General features: G+C 58.3%; 6 protein-coding genes across 23 annotated transcripts in view; 5 read left to right on the forward strand and 1 right to left on the reverse strand.

Annotated features, from left to right (window-relative positions):
- The window catches only part of UBAP2 (ubiquitin associated protein 2), a 192,464-nt gene that overhangs the window by 101,175 nt on the left and 74,533 nt on the right, over positions 1-16,756 (reverse strand). The gene's annotated exons all lie outside the window — the stretch shown is intronic.
- On the forward strand, positions 670-1,242 carry LOC135290063 (interferon-like). The gene has a single exon (XM_064403975.1). The coding sequence runs from the start codon at positions 670-672 to the stop codon at positions 1,240-1,242; it is 573 nt and encodes a 190-aa protein (XP_064260045.1).
- On the forward strand, positions 3,679-4,251 carry LOC135290064 (interferon-like). The gene has a single exon (XM_064403976.1). The coding sequence runs from the start codon at positions 3,679-3,681 to the stop codon at positions 4,249-4,251; it is 573 nt and encodes a 190-aa protein (XP_064260046.1).
- LOC135290065 (interferon-like) lies at positions 6,678-7,250 on the forward strand. The gene has a single exon (XM_064403977.1). The coding sequence runs from the start codon at positions 6,678-6,680 to the stop codon at positions 7,248-7,250; it is 573 nt and encodes a 190-aa protein (XP_064260047.1).
- Positions 9,689-10,261, forward strand: LOC135290069 (interferon-like). The gene has a single exon (XM_064403985.1). It carries the CDS (start codon positions 9,689-9,691, stop codon positions 10,259-10,261), a length of 573 nt encoding a protein of 190 aa, XP_064260055.1.
- On the forward strand, positions 12,691-13,263 carry LOC135290071 (interferon-like). Its single transcript, XM_064403986.1, has one exon. It carries the CDS (start codon positions 12,691-12,693, stop codon positions 13,261-13,263), a length of 573 nt encoding a protein of 190 aa, XP_064260056.1.

Consider the following 16,756-nt stretch of genomic DNA (forward strand, 5'->3'; position numbering starts at 1 on the left):
CTTCTTGCTCGCTCCTCCCAAACACAGCAGCTGCAGCGCCTCCCTGCAAGGACACCCTCACGCCTCCAAGGCCCACCTGCACAGACAGCCCCTTCAACGCTGCCGCCGCCTCTGGCCATTTAGCACAGCAGGGCAATTGCCAGCCCTCGCCCACTGACATCACTGCACATCCCTCCCTTGCAACCACAAAAGGAAAACAGCAGCTAAGAGGAAAAGAAAGGCAAGCCACAAAGTGAAAGGAAAAGTGACCGCAGCCACCAGCAGGCCTTTGCAGGTGGAAACCATGCCGAGCCACCAAGACAGACTTAGCTGCACAGCACACACCTCCCAGCTGCCTCGGCAGCTCAAAGGGAACGCCCAACAGCCCTCTGCACCGCACCTGACCCCGACGCCGCTGACCCACAGCTTGCGCAGCCCCGGCACACGCAGCCACCACCGTGCCCAACCACGCAAACCACTTCCCCAAGACCACCAGAGCCACCAGCAGAGACTGGAAACAACAGACAGAAACTGCCGGCAATCGGAAAGCGATGAAGGGAAAGCTGCCGCCGTACAAAGCCACGCGCCCACCGCCAGCCCAAGCACAGCCGCCAGCAGCACCGGCAGCACCAGCCAGCCTCAGCAGCCTGCTCCTGCCCTGCAGCACCCGACAGCAGCCACACAGCCACCATGCCTGCGCCCACAGACGCACGGACACGCCTGCCGCACGCCGCCCCGCCGCTCCTGCTCCTCCTCACCGCTCTGGCCACCAGCCTGGCCTGCCAACACCTCTGGACACACGACGACGCCTTCCCCGCCGACGCGCTTCGCCTCCTCCAGGACGTGGCTGCCAGCCACACACAGCCCTGCCACCTGCAACAGCCGCCCTTCTTCCCCGACACCCTCCTCCACAACAACCTTCAGCCGCACCAAGCCGCCGCCACCGCCCTACACATCCTGCAGCACCTCTTCCACACCCTCAGCTCCAACAGCACCCGCCACCACTGGCCCAGCCAGCCTCGCAACCAGCTCCTCAACAAACTGCAGCACCACATCCACCACCTCGAGCAATGCCTCCCCGACAGGGCCATGCCCTTCAAAGCACCACGCAACCCGCTGCTCGCCATCAACAAGTACTTCAGGGACATCCACCTCTTCCTGCACGCCCACAACCACAGCGCCTGCGCCTGGGACCACGTCCGCCTCCAAGCTCGGGCCTCTTTACAGCACCTCCACAACCTCGCACGCACCATGCGCCGCTAGCGCAAACACCCACACGCCAACCCACACCTACACCCCACAGCCACCTCCAACCCCACGCCTCCTCTCACCTGCCACCGCACACGGGCCTGCAACAACTGCACCGCACCCGCACCCTTCAACCACTGCATCTCCATCCATCCATCCATCCATTCAGCCTCTCCCACCGACATGGACAAAGGATTTGCTCTACATATTTATTGACTTCTGCCATTATTTATTTATTTATTTATTTATTTATTTATTTATTTATCCACCTATTTATTTTTCTACTTATTCTCTTCTTGATGCCACTGGAAATAAAGACCTACCACAAAACACTTGCCACTGCCTCTCCTCTCTCTAGCACTGCTACCACTCTTTGCGCCAGGGCAAAGCCGTCTCCACTCAACCCCTACGCAAAGCCCTGCTCCAAACAGACCCCGTCCACCCTTCTCAATGGCACCTGCCCTAGCAGCAGCCTGCAGCACACCCCATGCAACAGCACCGCTGGCCTTTGGCCAACAGCACAGAAGCACAACAAGAAAAACGCCCGAAGGCTGCACAGCACCGCTGCACCTCATCTGCTTGATCCACACCGTGCTCCATCCATCCAATCCATGCCTCTCTGACTCACACACAGCCATGCCATGCGGACACTGGCAAGCACTATGCACAAAGCCAAGCACACAAGGTCACTTTCCCTGCCCCTATCCACCACTGCTCTCTAGCCCTAACCATACAACAGCACCAAAACCGCCAAGCAGCCTCATTTTGCAACATGGAACGCCATGCTCCCCGCTACCAATCACCTCTTTCTTTTCCATTGGCCTTCACAGAGTCTCCCGCAGAAGCAGCCGCATCTTCTTGCCTCACTCAGAGCTCAGCCTGACTGCTCCTTACTTCCCACACTCTTCTGCTTTTCCCTTTAGAAATATAGGGCTTACACGTCCCTTCTACCACTTCTTGCGAACTTCCGCTGAATGACGCCACCTTTCAGATACCATGCACTGGGGCCTAGCAACTCCATCTGACACTTCCCTCAGCACTCACGCACTAACCTCTTCATGTCCCGCCGACAAGTACACCTTCAGCTTGTTCAGATGCTCTCAAACTTCACCCTCTCCTGCAGCGAGCGGCCTGCCCATCCACATTCTTCGGGAACGGCTCCCAGCATTTGCCTTCCGCCACTTCGCCAGCGTGCCTGGACATCATTGACACGCAAGGCTACAAACACCTGCTGCTCTCCACAGCCTCTTTGCCCCAAAAGCCTAGAACCTTCCAGACCTGTCAAGCACTACCAGCAACAATGCCACCATGCCACCACCAGGCCACAGTCATCATCCCCTTGCACACTCCAAATTCCTCTTTGCACAAGCCAATTTCCTCCTCACGTCTCCCCACACTTTCTGCCTTTTTCTAAGGCCATCTGAAACTACTGGCAAACCTTCACTACTCCAGCCAAAGAAGACCAGCTCCCTCAGCCTTCTGAGAAGCCACATGCTCTGGATCACTGGGCAACTTCAGAGCCGTCCCCTCCGACACCGCCACAGCTCTCGTGGACTCAAGAGCCCCAAACAGGACACAATCTTCCACAGCCAAGGGCTCTGCAATCCCAAAACACAACACCATTTCTTTCACCGGGACACTCCTCTTTAGCCGCCTCATCCACTCAGGCATGGATCTCAAAAGCAGAGCCCTGCTCCAGGCCCACAGCCATCGCACCACGCGCCACAGGACGAGCAAAGCCCTTCCCTTTGGCCCACTTCTTCACTCAGCCTTTCTTGCCTGCCTTCTTGCTCGCTCCTCCCAAACACAGCAGCTGCAGCGCCTCCCTGCAAGGACACCCTCACGCCTCCAAGGCCCACCTGCACAGACAGCCCCTTCAACGCTGCCGCCGCCTCTGGCCATTTAGCACAGCAGGGCAATTGCCAGCCCTCGCCCACTGACATCACTGCACATCCCTCCCTTGCAACCACAAAAGGAAAACAGCAGCTAAGAGGAAAAGAAAGGCAAGCCACAAAGTGAAAGGAAAAGTGACCGCAGCCACCAGCAGGCCTTTGCAGGTGGAAACCATGCCGAGCCACCAAGACAGACTTAGCTGCACAGCACACACCTCCCAGCTGCCTCGGCAGCTCAAAGGAACGCCCAACAGCCCTCTGCACCGCACCTGACCCCGACGCCGCTGACCCACAGCTTGCGCAGCCCCGGCACACGCAGCCACCACCGTGCCCAACCACGCAAACCACTTCCCCAAGACCACCAGAGCCACCAGCAGAGACTGGAAACAACAGACAGAAACTGCCGGCAATCGGAAAGCGATGAAGGGAAAGCTGCCGCCGTACAAAGCCACGCGCCCACCGCCAGCCCAAGCACAGCCGCCAGCAGCACCGGCAGCACCAGCCAGCCTCAGCAGCCTGCTCCTGCCCTGCAGCACCCGACAGCAGCCACACAGCCACCATGCCTGCGCCCACAGACGCACGGCCACGCCTGCCGCACGCCGCCCCGCCGCTCCTGCTCCTCCTCACCGCTCTGGCCACCAGCCTGGCCTGCCAACACCTCTGGACACACGACGACGCCTTCCCCGCCGACGCGCTTCGCCTCCTCCAGGACGTGGCTGCCAGCCACACACAGCCCTGCCACCTGCAACAGCCGCCCTTCTTCCCCGACACCCTCCTCCACAACAACCTTCAGCCGCACCAAGCCGCCGCCACCGCCCTACACATCCTGCAGCACCTCTTCCACACCCTCAGCTCCAACAGCACCCGCCACCACTGGCCCAGCCAGCCTCGCAACCAGCTCCTCAACAAACTGCAGCACCACATCCACCACCTCGAGCAATGCCTCCCCGACAGGGCCATGCCCTTCAAAGCACCACGCAACCCGCTGCTCGCCATCAACAAGTACTTCAGGGACATCCACCTCTTCCTGCACGCCCACAACCACAGCGCCTGCGCCTGGGACCACGTCCGCCTCCAAGCTCGGGCCTCTTTACAGCACCTCCACAACCTCGCACGCACCATGCGCCGCTAGCGCAAACACCCACACGCCAACCCACACCTACGCCCCACAGCCACCTCCAACCCCACGCCTCCTCTCACCTGCCACCGCACACGGGCCTGCAACAACTGCACCGCACCCGCACCCTTCAACCACTGCATCTCCATCCATCCATTCAGCCTCTCCCACCGACATGGACAAAGGATTTGCTCTACATATTTATTGACTTCTCCCATTATTTATTTATTTATTTATTTATTTATTTATTTATTTATCCACCTCTTTATTTTTCTACTTCTTCTCTTCTTGATGCCACTGGAAATAAAGACCTACCACAAAACACTTGCCACTGCCTCTCCTCTCTCTAGCACTGCTACCACTCTGCGCCAGGGAAAGCCGTCTCCACTCAACCCCTACGCAAAGCCCTGCTCCAAACAGACCCCGTCCACCCTTCTCAATGGCACCTGCCCTAGCAGCAGCCTGCAGCACACCCCATGCAACAGCACCGCTGGCCTTTGGCCAACAGCACAGAAGCACAACAAGAAAAACGCCCGAAGGCTGCACAGCACCGCTGCACCTCATCTGCTTGATCCACACCGTGCTCCATCCATCCAATCCATGCCTCTCTGACTCACACACAGCCATGCCATGCGGACACTGGCAAGCACTATGCACAAAGCCAAGCACACAAGGTCACTTTCCCTGCCCCTATCCACCACTGCTCTCTAGCCCTAACCATACAACAGCACCAAAACCGCCAAGCAGCCTCATTTTGCAACATGGAACGCCATGCTCCCCGCTACCAATCACCTCTTTCTTTTCCACTGGCCTTCACAGAGTCTCCCGCAGAAGCAGCCTCATCTTCTTGCCTCACTCAGAGCTCAGCCTGACTGCTCCTTACTTCCCACACTCTTCTGCTTTTCCCTTTAGAAATATAGGGCTTACACGTCCCTTCTACCACTTCTTGCAAACTTCTGCTGAATGACGCCACCTTTCAGATACCATGCACTGGGGCCTAGCAACTCCATCTGACACTTCCCTCAGCACTCACGCACTAACCTCTTCATGTCCCGCCGACAAGTACACCTTCAGCTTGTTCAGATGCTCTCAAACTTCACCCTCTCCTGCAGCGAGCGGCCTGCCCATCCACATTCTTCGGGAACGGCTCCCAGCATTTGCCTTCCGCCACTTCGCCAGCGTGCCTGGACATCACTGACACGCAAGGCTACAAACACCTGCTGCTCTCCACAGCCTCTTTGCCCCAAAAGCCTAGAACCTTCCAGACCTGTCAAGCACTACCAGCAACAATGCCACCATGCCACCACCAGGCCACAGTCATCATCCCCTTGCACACTCCAAATTCCTCTTTGCACAAGCCAATTTCCTCCTCACGTCTCCCCACACTTTCTGCCTTTTTCCAAGGGCATCTGAAACTACTGGCAAACCTTCACTACTCCAGCCAAAGAAGACCAGCTCCCTCAGCCTTCTGAGAAGCCACATGCTCTGGATCACTGGGCAACTTCAGAGCCGTCCCCTCCGACACCGCCACAGCTCTCGGGGACTCAAGAGCCCCAAACAGGACACAATCTTCCACAGCCAAGGGCTCTGCAATCCCAAAACACAACACCATTTCTTTCACAGGGACACTCCTCTTTGGCCGCCTCATCCACTCAGGCATGGATCTCAAAAGCAGAGCCCTGCTCCAGGCCCACAGCCATCACACCACGCGCCACAGGACGAGCAAAGCCCTTCCCTTTGGCCCACTTCTTCACTCAGCCTTTCTTGCCTGCCTTCTTGCTCGCTCCTCCCAAACACAGCAGCTGCAGCGCCTCCCTGCAAGGACACCCTCACGCCTCCAAGGCCCACCTGCACAGACAGCCCCTTCAACGCTGCCGCCGCCTCTGGCCATTTAGCACAGCAGGGCAATTGCCAGCCCTCGCCCACTGACATCACTGCACATCCCTCCCTTGCAACCACAAAAGGAAAACAGCAGCTAAGAGGAAAAGAAAGGCAAGCCACAAAGTGAAAGGAAAAGTGACCGCAGCCACCAGCAGGCCTTTGCAGGTGGAAACCATGCCGAGCCACCAAGACAGACTTAGCTGCACAGCACACACCTCCCAGCTGCCTCGGCAGCTCAAAGGGAACGCCCAACAGCCCTCTGCACCGCACCTGACCCCGACGCCTCTGACCCACAGCTTGCGCAGCCCCGGCACACGCAGCCACCACCGTGCCCAACCACGCAAACCACTTCCCCAAGACCACCAGAGCCACCAGCAGAGACTGGAAACAACAGACAGAAACTGCCGGCAATCGGAAAGCGATGAAGGGAAAGCTGCCGCCGTACAAAGCCACGCGCCCACCGCCAGCCCAAGCACAGCCGCCAGCAGCACCGGCAGCACCAGCCAGCCTCAGCAGCCTGCTCCTGCCCTGCAGCACCCGACAGCAGCCACACAGCCACCATGCCTGCGCCCACAGACGCACGGCCACGCCTGCCGCACGCCGCCCCGCCGCTCCTGCTCCTCCTCACCGCTCTGGCCACCAGCCTGGCCTGCCAACACCTCTGGACACACGACGACGCCTTCCCCGCCGACGCGCTTCGCCTCCTCCAGGACGTGGCTGCCAGCCACACACAGCCCTGCCACCTGCAACAGCCGCCCTTCTTCCCCGACACCCTCCTCCACAACAACCTTCAGCCGCACCAAGCCGCCGCCACCGCCCTACACATCCTGCAGCACCTCTTCCACACCCTCAGCTCCAACAGCACCCGCCACCACTGGCCCAGCCAGCCTCGCAACCAGCTCCTCAACAAACTGCAGCACCACATCCACCACCTCGAGCAATGCCTCCCCGACAGGGCCATGCCCTTCAAAGCACCACGCAACCCGCTGCTCGCCATCAACAAGTACTTCAGGGACATCCACCTCTTCCTGCACGCCCACAACCACAGCGCCTGCGCCTGGGACCACGTCCGCCTCCAAGCTCGGGCCTCTTTACAGCACCTCCACAACCTCGCACGCACCATGCGCCGCTAGCGCAAACACCCACACGCCAACCCACACCTACGCCCCACAGCCACCTCCAACCCCACGCCTCCTCTCACCTGCCACCGCACACGGGCCTGCAACAACTGCACCGCACCCGCACCCTTCAACCACTGCATCTCCATCCATCCATTCAGCCTCTCCCACCGACATGGACAAAGGATTTGCTCTACATATTTATTGACTTCTCCCATTATTTATTTATTTATTTATTTATTTATTTATTTATTTATTTATTTATTTATCCACCTCTTTATTTTTCTACTTCTTCTCTTCTTGATGCCACTGGAAATAAAGACCTACCACAAAACACTTGCCACTGCCTCTCCTCTCTCTAGCACTGCTACCACTCTGCGCCAGGGAAAGCCGTCTCCACTCAACCCCTACGCAAAGCCCTGCTCCAAACAGACCCCGTCCACCCTTCTCAATGGCACCTGCCCTAGCAGCAGCCTGCAGCACACCCCATGCAACAGCACCGCTGGCCTTTGGCCAACAGCACAGAAGCACAACAAGAAAAACGCCCGAAGGCTGGACAGCACCGCTGCACCTCATCTGCTTGATCCACACCGTGCTCCATCCATCCAATCCATGCCTCTCTGACTCACACACAGCCATGCCATGCGGACACTGGCAAGCACTATGCACAAAGCCAAGCACACAAGGTCACTTTCCCTGCCCCTATCCACCACTGCTCTCTAGCCCTAACCATACAACAGCACCAAAACCGCCAAGCAGCCTCATTTTGCAACATGGAACACCATGCTCCCCGCTACCAATCACCTCTTTCTTTTCCATTGGCCTTCACAGAGTCTCCCGCAGAAGCAGCCGCATCTTCTTGCCTCACTCAGAGCTCAGCCTGACTGCTCCTTACTTCCCACACTCTTCTGCTTTTCCCTTTAGAAATATAGGGCTTACACGTCCCTTCTACCACTTCTTGCAAACTTCCGCTGAATGACGCCACCTTTCAGATACCATGCACTGGGGCCTAGCAACTCCATCTGACACTTCCCTCAGCACTCACGCACTAACCTCTTCATGTCCCGCCGACAAGTACACCTTCAGCTTGTTCAGATGCTCTCAAACTTCACCCTCTCCTGCAGCGAGCGGCCTGCCCATCCACATTCTTCGGGAACGGCTCCCAGCATTTGCCTTCCGCCACTTCGCCAGCGTGCCTGGACATCACTGACACGCAAGGCTACAAACACCTGCTGCTCTCCACAGCCTCTTTGCCCCAAAAGCCTAGAACCTTCCAGACCTGTCAAGCACTACCAGCAACAATGCCACCATGCCACCACCAGGCCACAGTCATCATCCCCTTGCACACTCCAAATTCCTCTTTGCACAAGCCAATTTCCTCCTCACGTCTCCCCACACTTTCTGCCTTTTTCTAAGGCCATCTGAAACTACTGGCAAACCTTCACTACTCCAGCCAAAGAAGACCAGCTCCCTCAGCCTTCTGAGAAGCCACATGCTCTGGATCACTGGGCAACTTCAGAGCCGTCCCCTCCGACACCGCCACAGCTCTCGTGGACTCAAGAGCCCCAAACAGGACACAATCTTCAACAGCCAAGGGCTCTGCAATCCCAAAACACAACACCATTTCTTTCACAGGGACACTCCTCTTTGGCCGCCTCATCCACTCAGGCATGGATCTCAAAAGCAGAGCCCTGCTCCAGGCCCACAGCCATCGCACCACGCGCCACAGGACGAGCAAAGCCCTTCCCTTTGGCCCACTTCTTCACTCAGCCTTTCTTGCCTGCCTTCTTGCTCGCTCCTCCCAAACACAGCAGCTGCAGCGCCTCCCTGCAAGGACACCCTCACGCCTCCAAGGCCCACCTGCACAGACAGCCCCTTCAACGCTGCCGCCGCCTCTGGCCATTTAGCCCAGCAGGGGAATTGCCAGCCCTCGCCCACTGACATCACTGCACATCCCTCCCTTGCAACCACAAAAGGAAAACAGCAGCTAAGAGGAAAAGAAAGGCAAGCCACAAAGTGAAAGGAAAAGTGACCGCAGCCACCAGCAGGCCTTTGCAGGTGGAAACCATGCCGAGCCACCAAGACAGACTTAGCTGCACAGCACACACCTCCCAGCTGCCTCGGCAGCTCAAAGGGAACGCCCAACAGCCCTCTGCACCGCACCTGACCCCGACGCCTCTGACCCACAGCTTGCGCAGCCCCGGCACACGCAGCCACCACCGTGCCCAACCACGCAAACCACTTCCCCAAGACCACCAGAGCCACCAGCAGAGACTGGAAACAACAGACAGAAACTGCCGGCAATCGGAAAGCGATGAAGGGAAAGCTGCCGCCGTACAAAGCCACGCGCCCACCGCCAGCCCAAGCACAGCCGCCAGCAGCACCGGCAGCACCAGCCAGCCTCAGCAGCCTGCTCCTGCCCTGCAGCACCCGACAGCAGCCACACAGCCACCATGCCTGCGCCCACAGACGCACGGACACGCCTGCCGCACGCCGCCCCGCCGCTCCTGCTCCTCCTCACCGCTCTGGCCACCAGCCTGGCCTGCCAACACCTCTGGACACACGACGACGCCTTCCCCGCCGACGCGCTTCGCCTCCTCCAGGATGTGGCTGCCAGCCACACACAGCCCTGCCACCTGCAACAGCCGCCCTTCTTCCCCGACACCCTCCTCCACAACAACCTCCAGCCGCACCAAGCCGCCGCCACCGCCCTACACATCCTGCAGCACCTCTTCCACACCCTCAGCTCCAACAGCACCCGCCACCACTGGCCCAGCCAGCCTCGCAACCAGCTCCTCAACAAACTGCAGCACCACATCCACCACCTCGAGCAATGCCTCCCCGACAGGGCCATGCCCTTCAAAGCACCACGCAACCCGCTGCTCGCCATCAACAAGTACTTCAGGGACATCCACCTCTTCCTGCACGCCCACAACCACAGCGCCTGCGCCTGGGACCACGTCCGCCTCCAAGCTCGGGCCTCTTTACAGCACCTCCACAACCTCGCACGCACCATGCGCCGCTAGCGCAAACACCCACACGCCAACCCACACCTACGCCCCACAGCCACCTCCAACCCCACGCCTCCTCTCACCTGCCACCGCACACGGGCCTGCAACAACCGCACCGCACCCGCACCCTTCAACCACTGCATCTCCATCCATCCATTCAGCCTCTCCCACCGACATGGACAAAGGATTTGCTCTACATATTTACTCACTTCTGCCATTTTTTATTTATTTATTTATTTATTTATTTATTTATTTATCCACCTCTTTATTTTTCTACTTCTTCTCTTCTTGATGCCACTGGAAATAAAGACCTACCACAAAACACTTGCCACTGCCTCTCCTCTCTCTAGCACTGCTACCACTCTTTGCGCCAGGGCAAAGCCGTCTCCACTCAACCCCTACGCAAAGCCCTGCTCCAAACAGACCCCGTCCACCCTTCTCAATGGCACCTGCCCTAGCAGCAGCCTGCAGCACACCCCATGCAACAGCACTGCCGGCCTTTGGCCAACAGCACAGAAGCACAACAAGAAAAACGCCCGAAGGCTGCACAGCACTGCTGCACCTCATCTGCTTGATCCACACCGTGCTCCATCCATCCAATCCATGCCTCTCTGACTCACACACAGCCATGCCATGCGGACACTGGCAAGCACTATGCACAAAGCCAAGCACACAAGGTCACTTTCCCTGCCCCTATCCACCACTGCTCTCTAGCCCTAACCATACAACAGCACCAAAACCGCCAAGCAGCCTCATTTTGCAACATGGAACACCATGCTCCCCGCTACCAATCACCTCTTTCTTTTCCACTGGCCTTCACAGAGTCTCCCGCAGAAGCAGCCTCATCTTCTTGCCTCACTCAGAGCTCAGCCTGACTGCTCCTTACTTCCCACACTCTTCTGCTTTTCCCTTTAGAAATATAGGGCTTACACGTCCCTTCTACCACTTCTTGCAAACTTCTGCTGAATGACGCCACCTTTCAGATACCATGCACTGGGGCCTAGCAACTCCATCTGACACTTCCCTCAGCACTCACGCACTAACCTCTTCATGTCCCGCCGACAAGTACACCTTCAGCTTGTTCAGATGCTCTCAAACTTCACCCTCTCCTGCAGCGAGCGGCCTGCCCATCCACATTCTTCGGGAACGGCTCCCAGCATTTGCCTTCCGCCACTTCGCCAGCGTGCCTGGACATCACTGACACGCAAGGCTACAAACACCTGCTGCTCTCCACAGCCTCTTTGCCCCAAAAGCCTAGAACCTTCCAGACCTGTCAAGCACTACCAGCAACAATGCCACCATGCCACCACCAGGCCACAGTCATCATCCCCTTGCACACTCCAAATTCCTCTTTGCACAAGCCAATTTCCTCCTCACGTCTCCCCACACTTTCTGCCTTTTTCCAAGGGCATCTGAAACTACTGGCAAACCTTCACTACTCCAGCCAAAGAAGACCAGCTCCCTCAGCCTTCTGAGAAGCCACATGCTCTGGATCACTGGGCAACTTCAGAGCCGTCCCCTCCGACACCGCCACAGCTCTCGGGGACTCAAGAGCCCCAAACAGGACACAATCTTCCACAGCCAAGGGCTCTGCAATCCCAAAACACAACACCATTTCTTTCACAGGGACACTCCTCTTTGGCCGCCTCATCCACTCAGGCATGGATCTCAAAAGCAGAGCCCTGCTCCAGGCCCACAGCCATCGCACCACGCGCCACAGGACGAGCAAAGCCCTTCCCTTTGGCCCACTTCTTCACTCAGCCTTTCTTGCCTGCCTTCTTGCTCGCTCCTCCCAAACACAGCAGCTGCAGCGCCTCCCTGCAAGGACACCCTCACGCCTCCAAGGCCCACCTGCACAGACAGCCCCTTCAACGCTGCCGCCGCCTCTGGCCATTTAGCACAGCAGGGCAATTGCCAGCCCTCGCCCACTGACATCACTGCACATCCCTCCCTTGCAACCACAAAAGGAAAACAGCAGCTAAGAGGAAAAGAAAGGCAAGCCACAAAGTGAAAGGAAAAGTGACCGCAGCCACCAGCAGGCCTTTGCAGGTGGAAACCATGCCGAGCCACCAAGACAGACTTAGCTGCACAGCACACACCTCCCACCTGCCTCGGCAGCTCAAAGGGAACGCCCAACAGCCCTCTGCACCGCACCTGACCCCGACGCCTCTGACCCACAGCTTGCGCAGCCCCGGCACACGCAGCCACCACCGTGCCCAACCACGCAAACCACTTCCCCAAGACCACCAGAGCCACCAGCAGAGACTGGAAACAACAGACAGAAACTGCCGGCAATCGGAAAGCGATGAAGGGAAAGCTGCCGCCGTACAAAGCCACGCGCCCACCGCCAGCCCAAGCACAGCCGCCAGCAGCACCGGCAGCACCAGCCAGCCTCAGCAGCCTGCTCCTGCCCTGCAGCACCCGACAGCAGCCACACAGCCACCATGCCTGCGCCCACAGACGCACGGACACGCCTGCCGCACGCCGCCCCGCCGCTCCTGCTCCTCCTCACCGCTCTGGCCACCAGCCTGGCCTGCCAACACCTCTGGACACACGACGACGCCTTCCCCGCCGACGCGCTTCGCCTCCTCCAGGACGTGGCTGCCAGCCACACACAGCCCTGCCACCTGCAACAGCCGCCCTTCTTCCCCGACACCCTCCTCCACAACAACCTCCAGCCGCACCAAGCCGCCGCCACCGCCCTACACATCCTGCAGCACCTCTTCCACACCCTCAGCTCCAACAGCACCCGCCACCACTGGCCCAGCCAGCCTCGCAACCAGCTCCTCAACAAACTGCAGCACCACATCCACCACCTCGAGCAATGCCTCCCCGACAGGGCCATGCCCTTCAAAGCACCACGCAACCCGCTGCTCGCCATCAACAAGTACTTCAGGGACATCCACCTCTTCCTGCACGCCCACAACCACAGCGCCTGCGCCTGGGACCACGTCCGCCTCCAAGCTCGGGCCTCTTTACAGCACCTCCACAACCTCGCACGCACCATGCGCCGCTAGCGCAAACACCCACACGCCAACCCACACCTACGCCCCACAGCCACCTCCAACCCCACGCCTCCTCTCACCTGCCACCGCACACGGGCCTGCAACAACCGCACCGCACCCGCACCCTTCAACCACTGCATCTCCATCCATCCATTCAGCCTCTCCCACCGACATGGACAAAGGATTTGCTCTACATATTTACTGACTTCTGCCATTATTTATTTATTTATTTATTTATTTATTTATTTATTTATTTATCCACCTATTTATTTTTCTACTTCTTCTCTTCTTGATGCCACTGGAAATAAAGACCTACCACAAAACACTTGCCACTGCCTCTCCTCTCTCTAGCACTGCTACCACTCTGCGCCAGGGCAAATCCGTCTCCACTCAACCCCTACGCAAAGCCCTGCTCCAAACAGACCCCGTCCACCCTTCTCAATGGCACCTGCCCTAGCAGCAGCCTGCAGCACACCCCATGCAACAGCACTACCGGCCTTTGGCCAACAGCACAGAAGCACAACAAGAAAAACGCCCGAAGGCTGCACAGCACTGCTGCACCTCATCTGCTTGATCCACACCGTGCTCCATCCATCCAATCCATGCCTCTCTGACTCACACACAGCCATGCCATGCGGACACTGGCAAGCACTATGCACAAAGCCAAGCACACAAGGTCACTTTCCCTGCCCCTATCCACCACTGCTCTCTAGCCCTAACCATACAACAGCACCAAAACCGCCAAGCAGCCTCATTTTGCAACATGGAACGCCATGCTCCCCGCTACCAATCACCTCTTTCTTTTCCACTGGCCTTCACAGAGTCTCCCGCAGAAGCAGCCTCATCTTCTTGCCTCACTCAGAGCTCAGCCTGACTGCTCCTTACTTCCCACACTCTTCTGCTTTTCCCTTTAGAAATATAGGGCTTACACGTCCCTTCTACCACTTCTTGCAAACTTCTGCTGAATGACGCCACCTTTCAGATACCATGCACTGGGGCCTAGCAACTCCATCTGACACTTCCCTCAGCACTCACGCACTAACCTCTTCATGTCCCGCCGACAAGTACACCTTCAGCTTGTTCAGATGCTCTCAAACTTCACCCTCTCCTGCAGCGAGCGGCCTGCCCATCCACATTCTTCGGGAACGGCTCCCAGCATTTGCCTTCCGCCACTTCGCCAGCGTGCCTGGACATCACTGACACGCAAGGCTACAAACACCTGCTGCTCTCCACAGCCTCTTTGCCCCAAAAGCCTAGAACCTTCCAGACCTGTCAAGCACTACCAGCAACAATGCCACCATGCCACCACCAGGCCACAGTCATCATCCCCTTGCACACTCCAAATTCCTCTTTGCACAAGCCAATTTCCTCCTCACGTCTCCCCACACTTTCTGCCTTTTTCCAAGGGCATCTGAAACTACTGGCAAACCTTCACTACTCCAGCCAAAGAAGACCAGCTCCCTCAGCCTTCTGAGAAGCCACATGCTCTGGATCACTGGGCAACTTCAGAGCCGTCCCCTCCGACACCGCCACAGCTCTCGGGGACTCAAGAGCCCCAAACAGGACACAATCTTCCACAGCCAAGGGCTCTGCAATCCCAAAACACAACACCATTTCTTTCACAGGGACACTCCTCTTTGGCCGCCTCATCCACTCAGGCATGGATCTCAAAAGCAGAGCCCTGCTCCAGGCCCACAGCCATCGCACCACGCGCCACAGGACGAGCAAAGCCCTTCCCTTTGGCCCACTTCTTCACTCAGCCTTTCTTGCCTGCCTTCTTGCTCGCTCCTCCCAAACACAGCAGCTGCAGCCCCTCCCTGCAAGGACACCCTGACGCCTCCAAGGCCCACCTGCACAGACAGCCCCTTCAACGCTGCCGCCGCCTCTGGCCATTTAGCACAGCAGGGCAATTGCCAGCCCTCGCCCACTGACATCACTGCACATCCCTCCCTTGCAACCACAAAAGGAAAACAGCAGCTAAGAGGAAAAGAAAGGCAAGCCACAAAGTGAAAGGAAAAGTGACCGCAGCCACCAGCAGGCCTTTGCAGGTGGAAACCATGCCGAGCCACCAAGACAGACTTAGCTGCACAGCACACACCTCCCAGCTGCCTCGGCAGCTCAAAGGGAACACCCAACAGCCCTCTGCACCGCACCTGACCCCGACGCCTCTGACCCACAGCTTGCGCAGCCCCGGCACACGCAGCCACCACCGTGCCCAACCACGCAAACCACTTCCCCAAGACCACCAGAGCCACCAGCAGAGACTGGAAACAACAGACAGAAACTGCCGGCAATCGGAAAGCGATGAAGGGAAAGCTGCCGCCGTACAAAGCCACGCACCCACCGCCAGCCCAAGCACAGCCGCCAGCAGCACCGGCAGCACCAGCCAGCCTCAGCAGCCTGCTCCTGCCCTGCAGCACCCGACAGCAGCCACACAGCCACCATGCCTGCGCCCACAGACGCACGGCCACGCCTGCCGCACGCCGCCCCGCCGCTCCTGCTCCTCCTCACCGCTCTGGCCACCAGCCTGGCCTGCCAACACCTCTGGACACACGACGACGCCTTCCCCGCCGACGCGCTTCGCCTCCTCCAGGACGTGGCTGCCAGCCACACACAGACCTGCCACCTGCAACAGCCGCCCTTCTTCCCCGACACCCTCCTCCACAACAACCTCCAGCCGCACCAAGCCGCCGCCACCGCCCTACGCATTCTGCAGCACCTCTTCCACACCCTCAGCTCCAACAGCACCCGCCACCACTGGCCCAGCCAGCCTCGCAACCAGCTCCTCAACAAACTGCAGCACCACATCCACCACCTCGAGCAATGCCTCTCCGACAGGGCCATGCCCTTCAAAGCACCACGCAACCCGCTGCTCGCCATCAACAAGTACTTCAGGGACATCCACCTCTTCCTGCACGCCCACAACCACAGCACCTGCGCCTGGGACCACGTCCGCCTCCAAGCTCGGGCCTCTTTACAGCACCTCCACAACCTCGCACGCACCATGCGCCGCTAGCGCAAACACCCACACGCCAACCCACACCTACGCCCCACAGCCACCTCCAACCCCACGCCTCCTCTCACCTGCCACCGCACACGGGCCTGCAACAACCGCACCGCACCCGCACCCTTCAACCACTGCATCTCCATCCATCCATTCAGCCTCTCCCACCGACATGGACAAAGGATTTGCTCTACATATTTACTGACTTCTGCCATTATTTATTTATTTATTTATTTATTTATTTATTTATCCACCTCTTTATTTTTCTACTTCTTCTCTTCTTGATGCCACTGGAAATAAAGACCTACCACAAAACACTTGCCACTGCCTCTCCTCTCTCTAGCACTGCTACCACTCTTTGCGCCAGGGCAAAGCCGTCTCCACTCAACCCCTACGCAAAGCCCTGCTCCAAACAGACCCCGTCCACCCTTCTCAATGGCACCTGCCCTAGCAGCAGCCTGCAGCACACCCCATGCAACAGCACTGCCGGCCTTTGGCCAA

Source organism: Passer domesticus, chromosome Z (assembly GCF_036417665.1).
Source record: "Passer domesticus isolate bPasDom1 chromosome Z, bPasDom1.hap1, whole genome shotgun sequence".
Classification (NCBI taxonomy): Eukaryota; Metazoa; Chordata; class Aves; order Passeriformes; family Passeridae; genus Passer; species Passer domesticus.

What these genes read in the sequence shown, in the direction of transcription:
- LOC135290063 (XM_064403975.1), top strand. Translation starts at nt 670, where the DNA reads ATGCCTGCGCCCACAGACGCACGGACACGCCTGCCGCACGCCGCCCCG.
- LOC135290064 (XM_064403976.1), top strand. Translation starts at nt 3,679, where the DNA reads ATGCCTGCGCCCACAGACGCACGGCCACGCCTGCCGCACGCCGCCCCG.
- LOC135290065 (XM_064403977.1), top strand. Translation starts at nt 6,678, where the DNA reads ATGCCTGCGCCCACAGACGCACGGCCACGCCTGCCGCACGCCGCCCCG.
- LOC135290069 (XM_064403985.1), top strand. Translation starts at nt 9,689, where the DNA reads ATGCCTGCGCCCACAGACGCACGGACACGCCTGCCGCACGCCGCCCCG.
- LOC135290071 (XM_064403986.1), top strand. Translation starts at nt 12,691, where the DNA reads ATGCCTGCGCCCACAGACGCACGGACACGCCTGCCGCACGCCGCCCCG.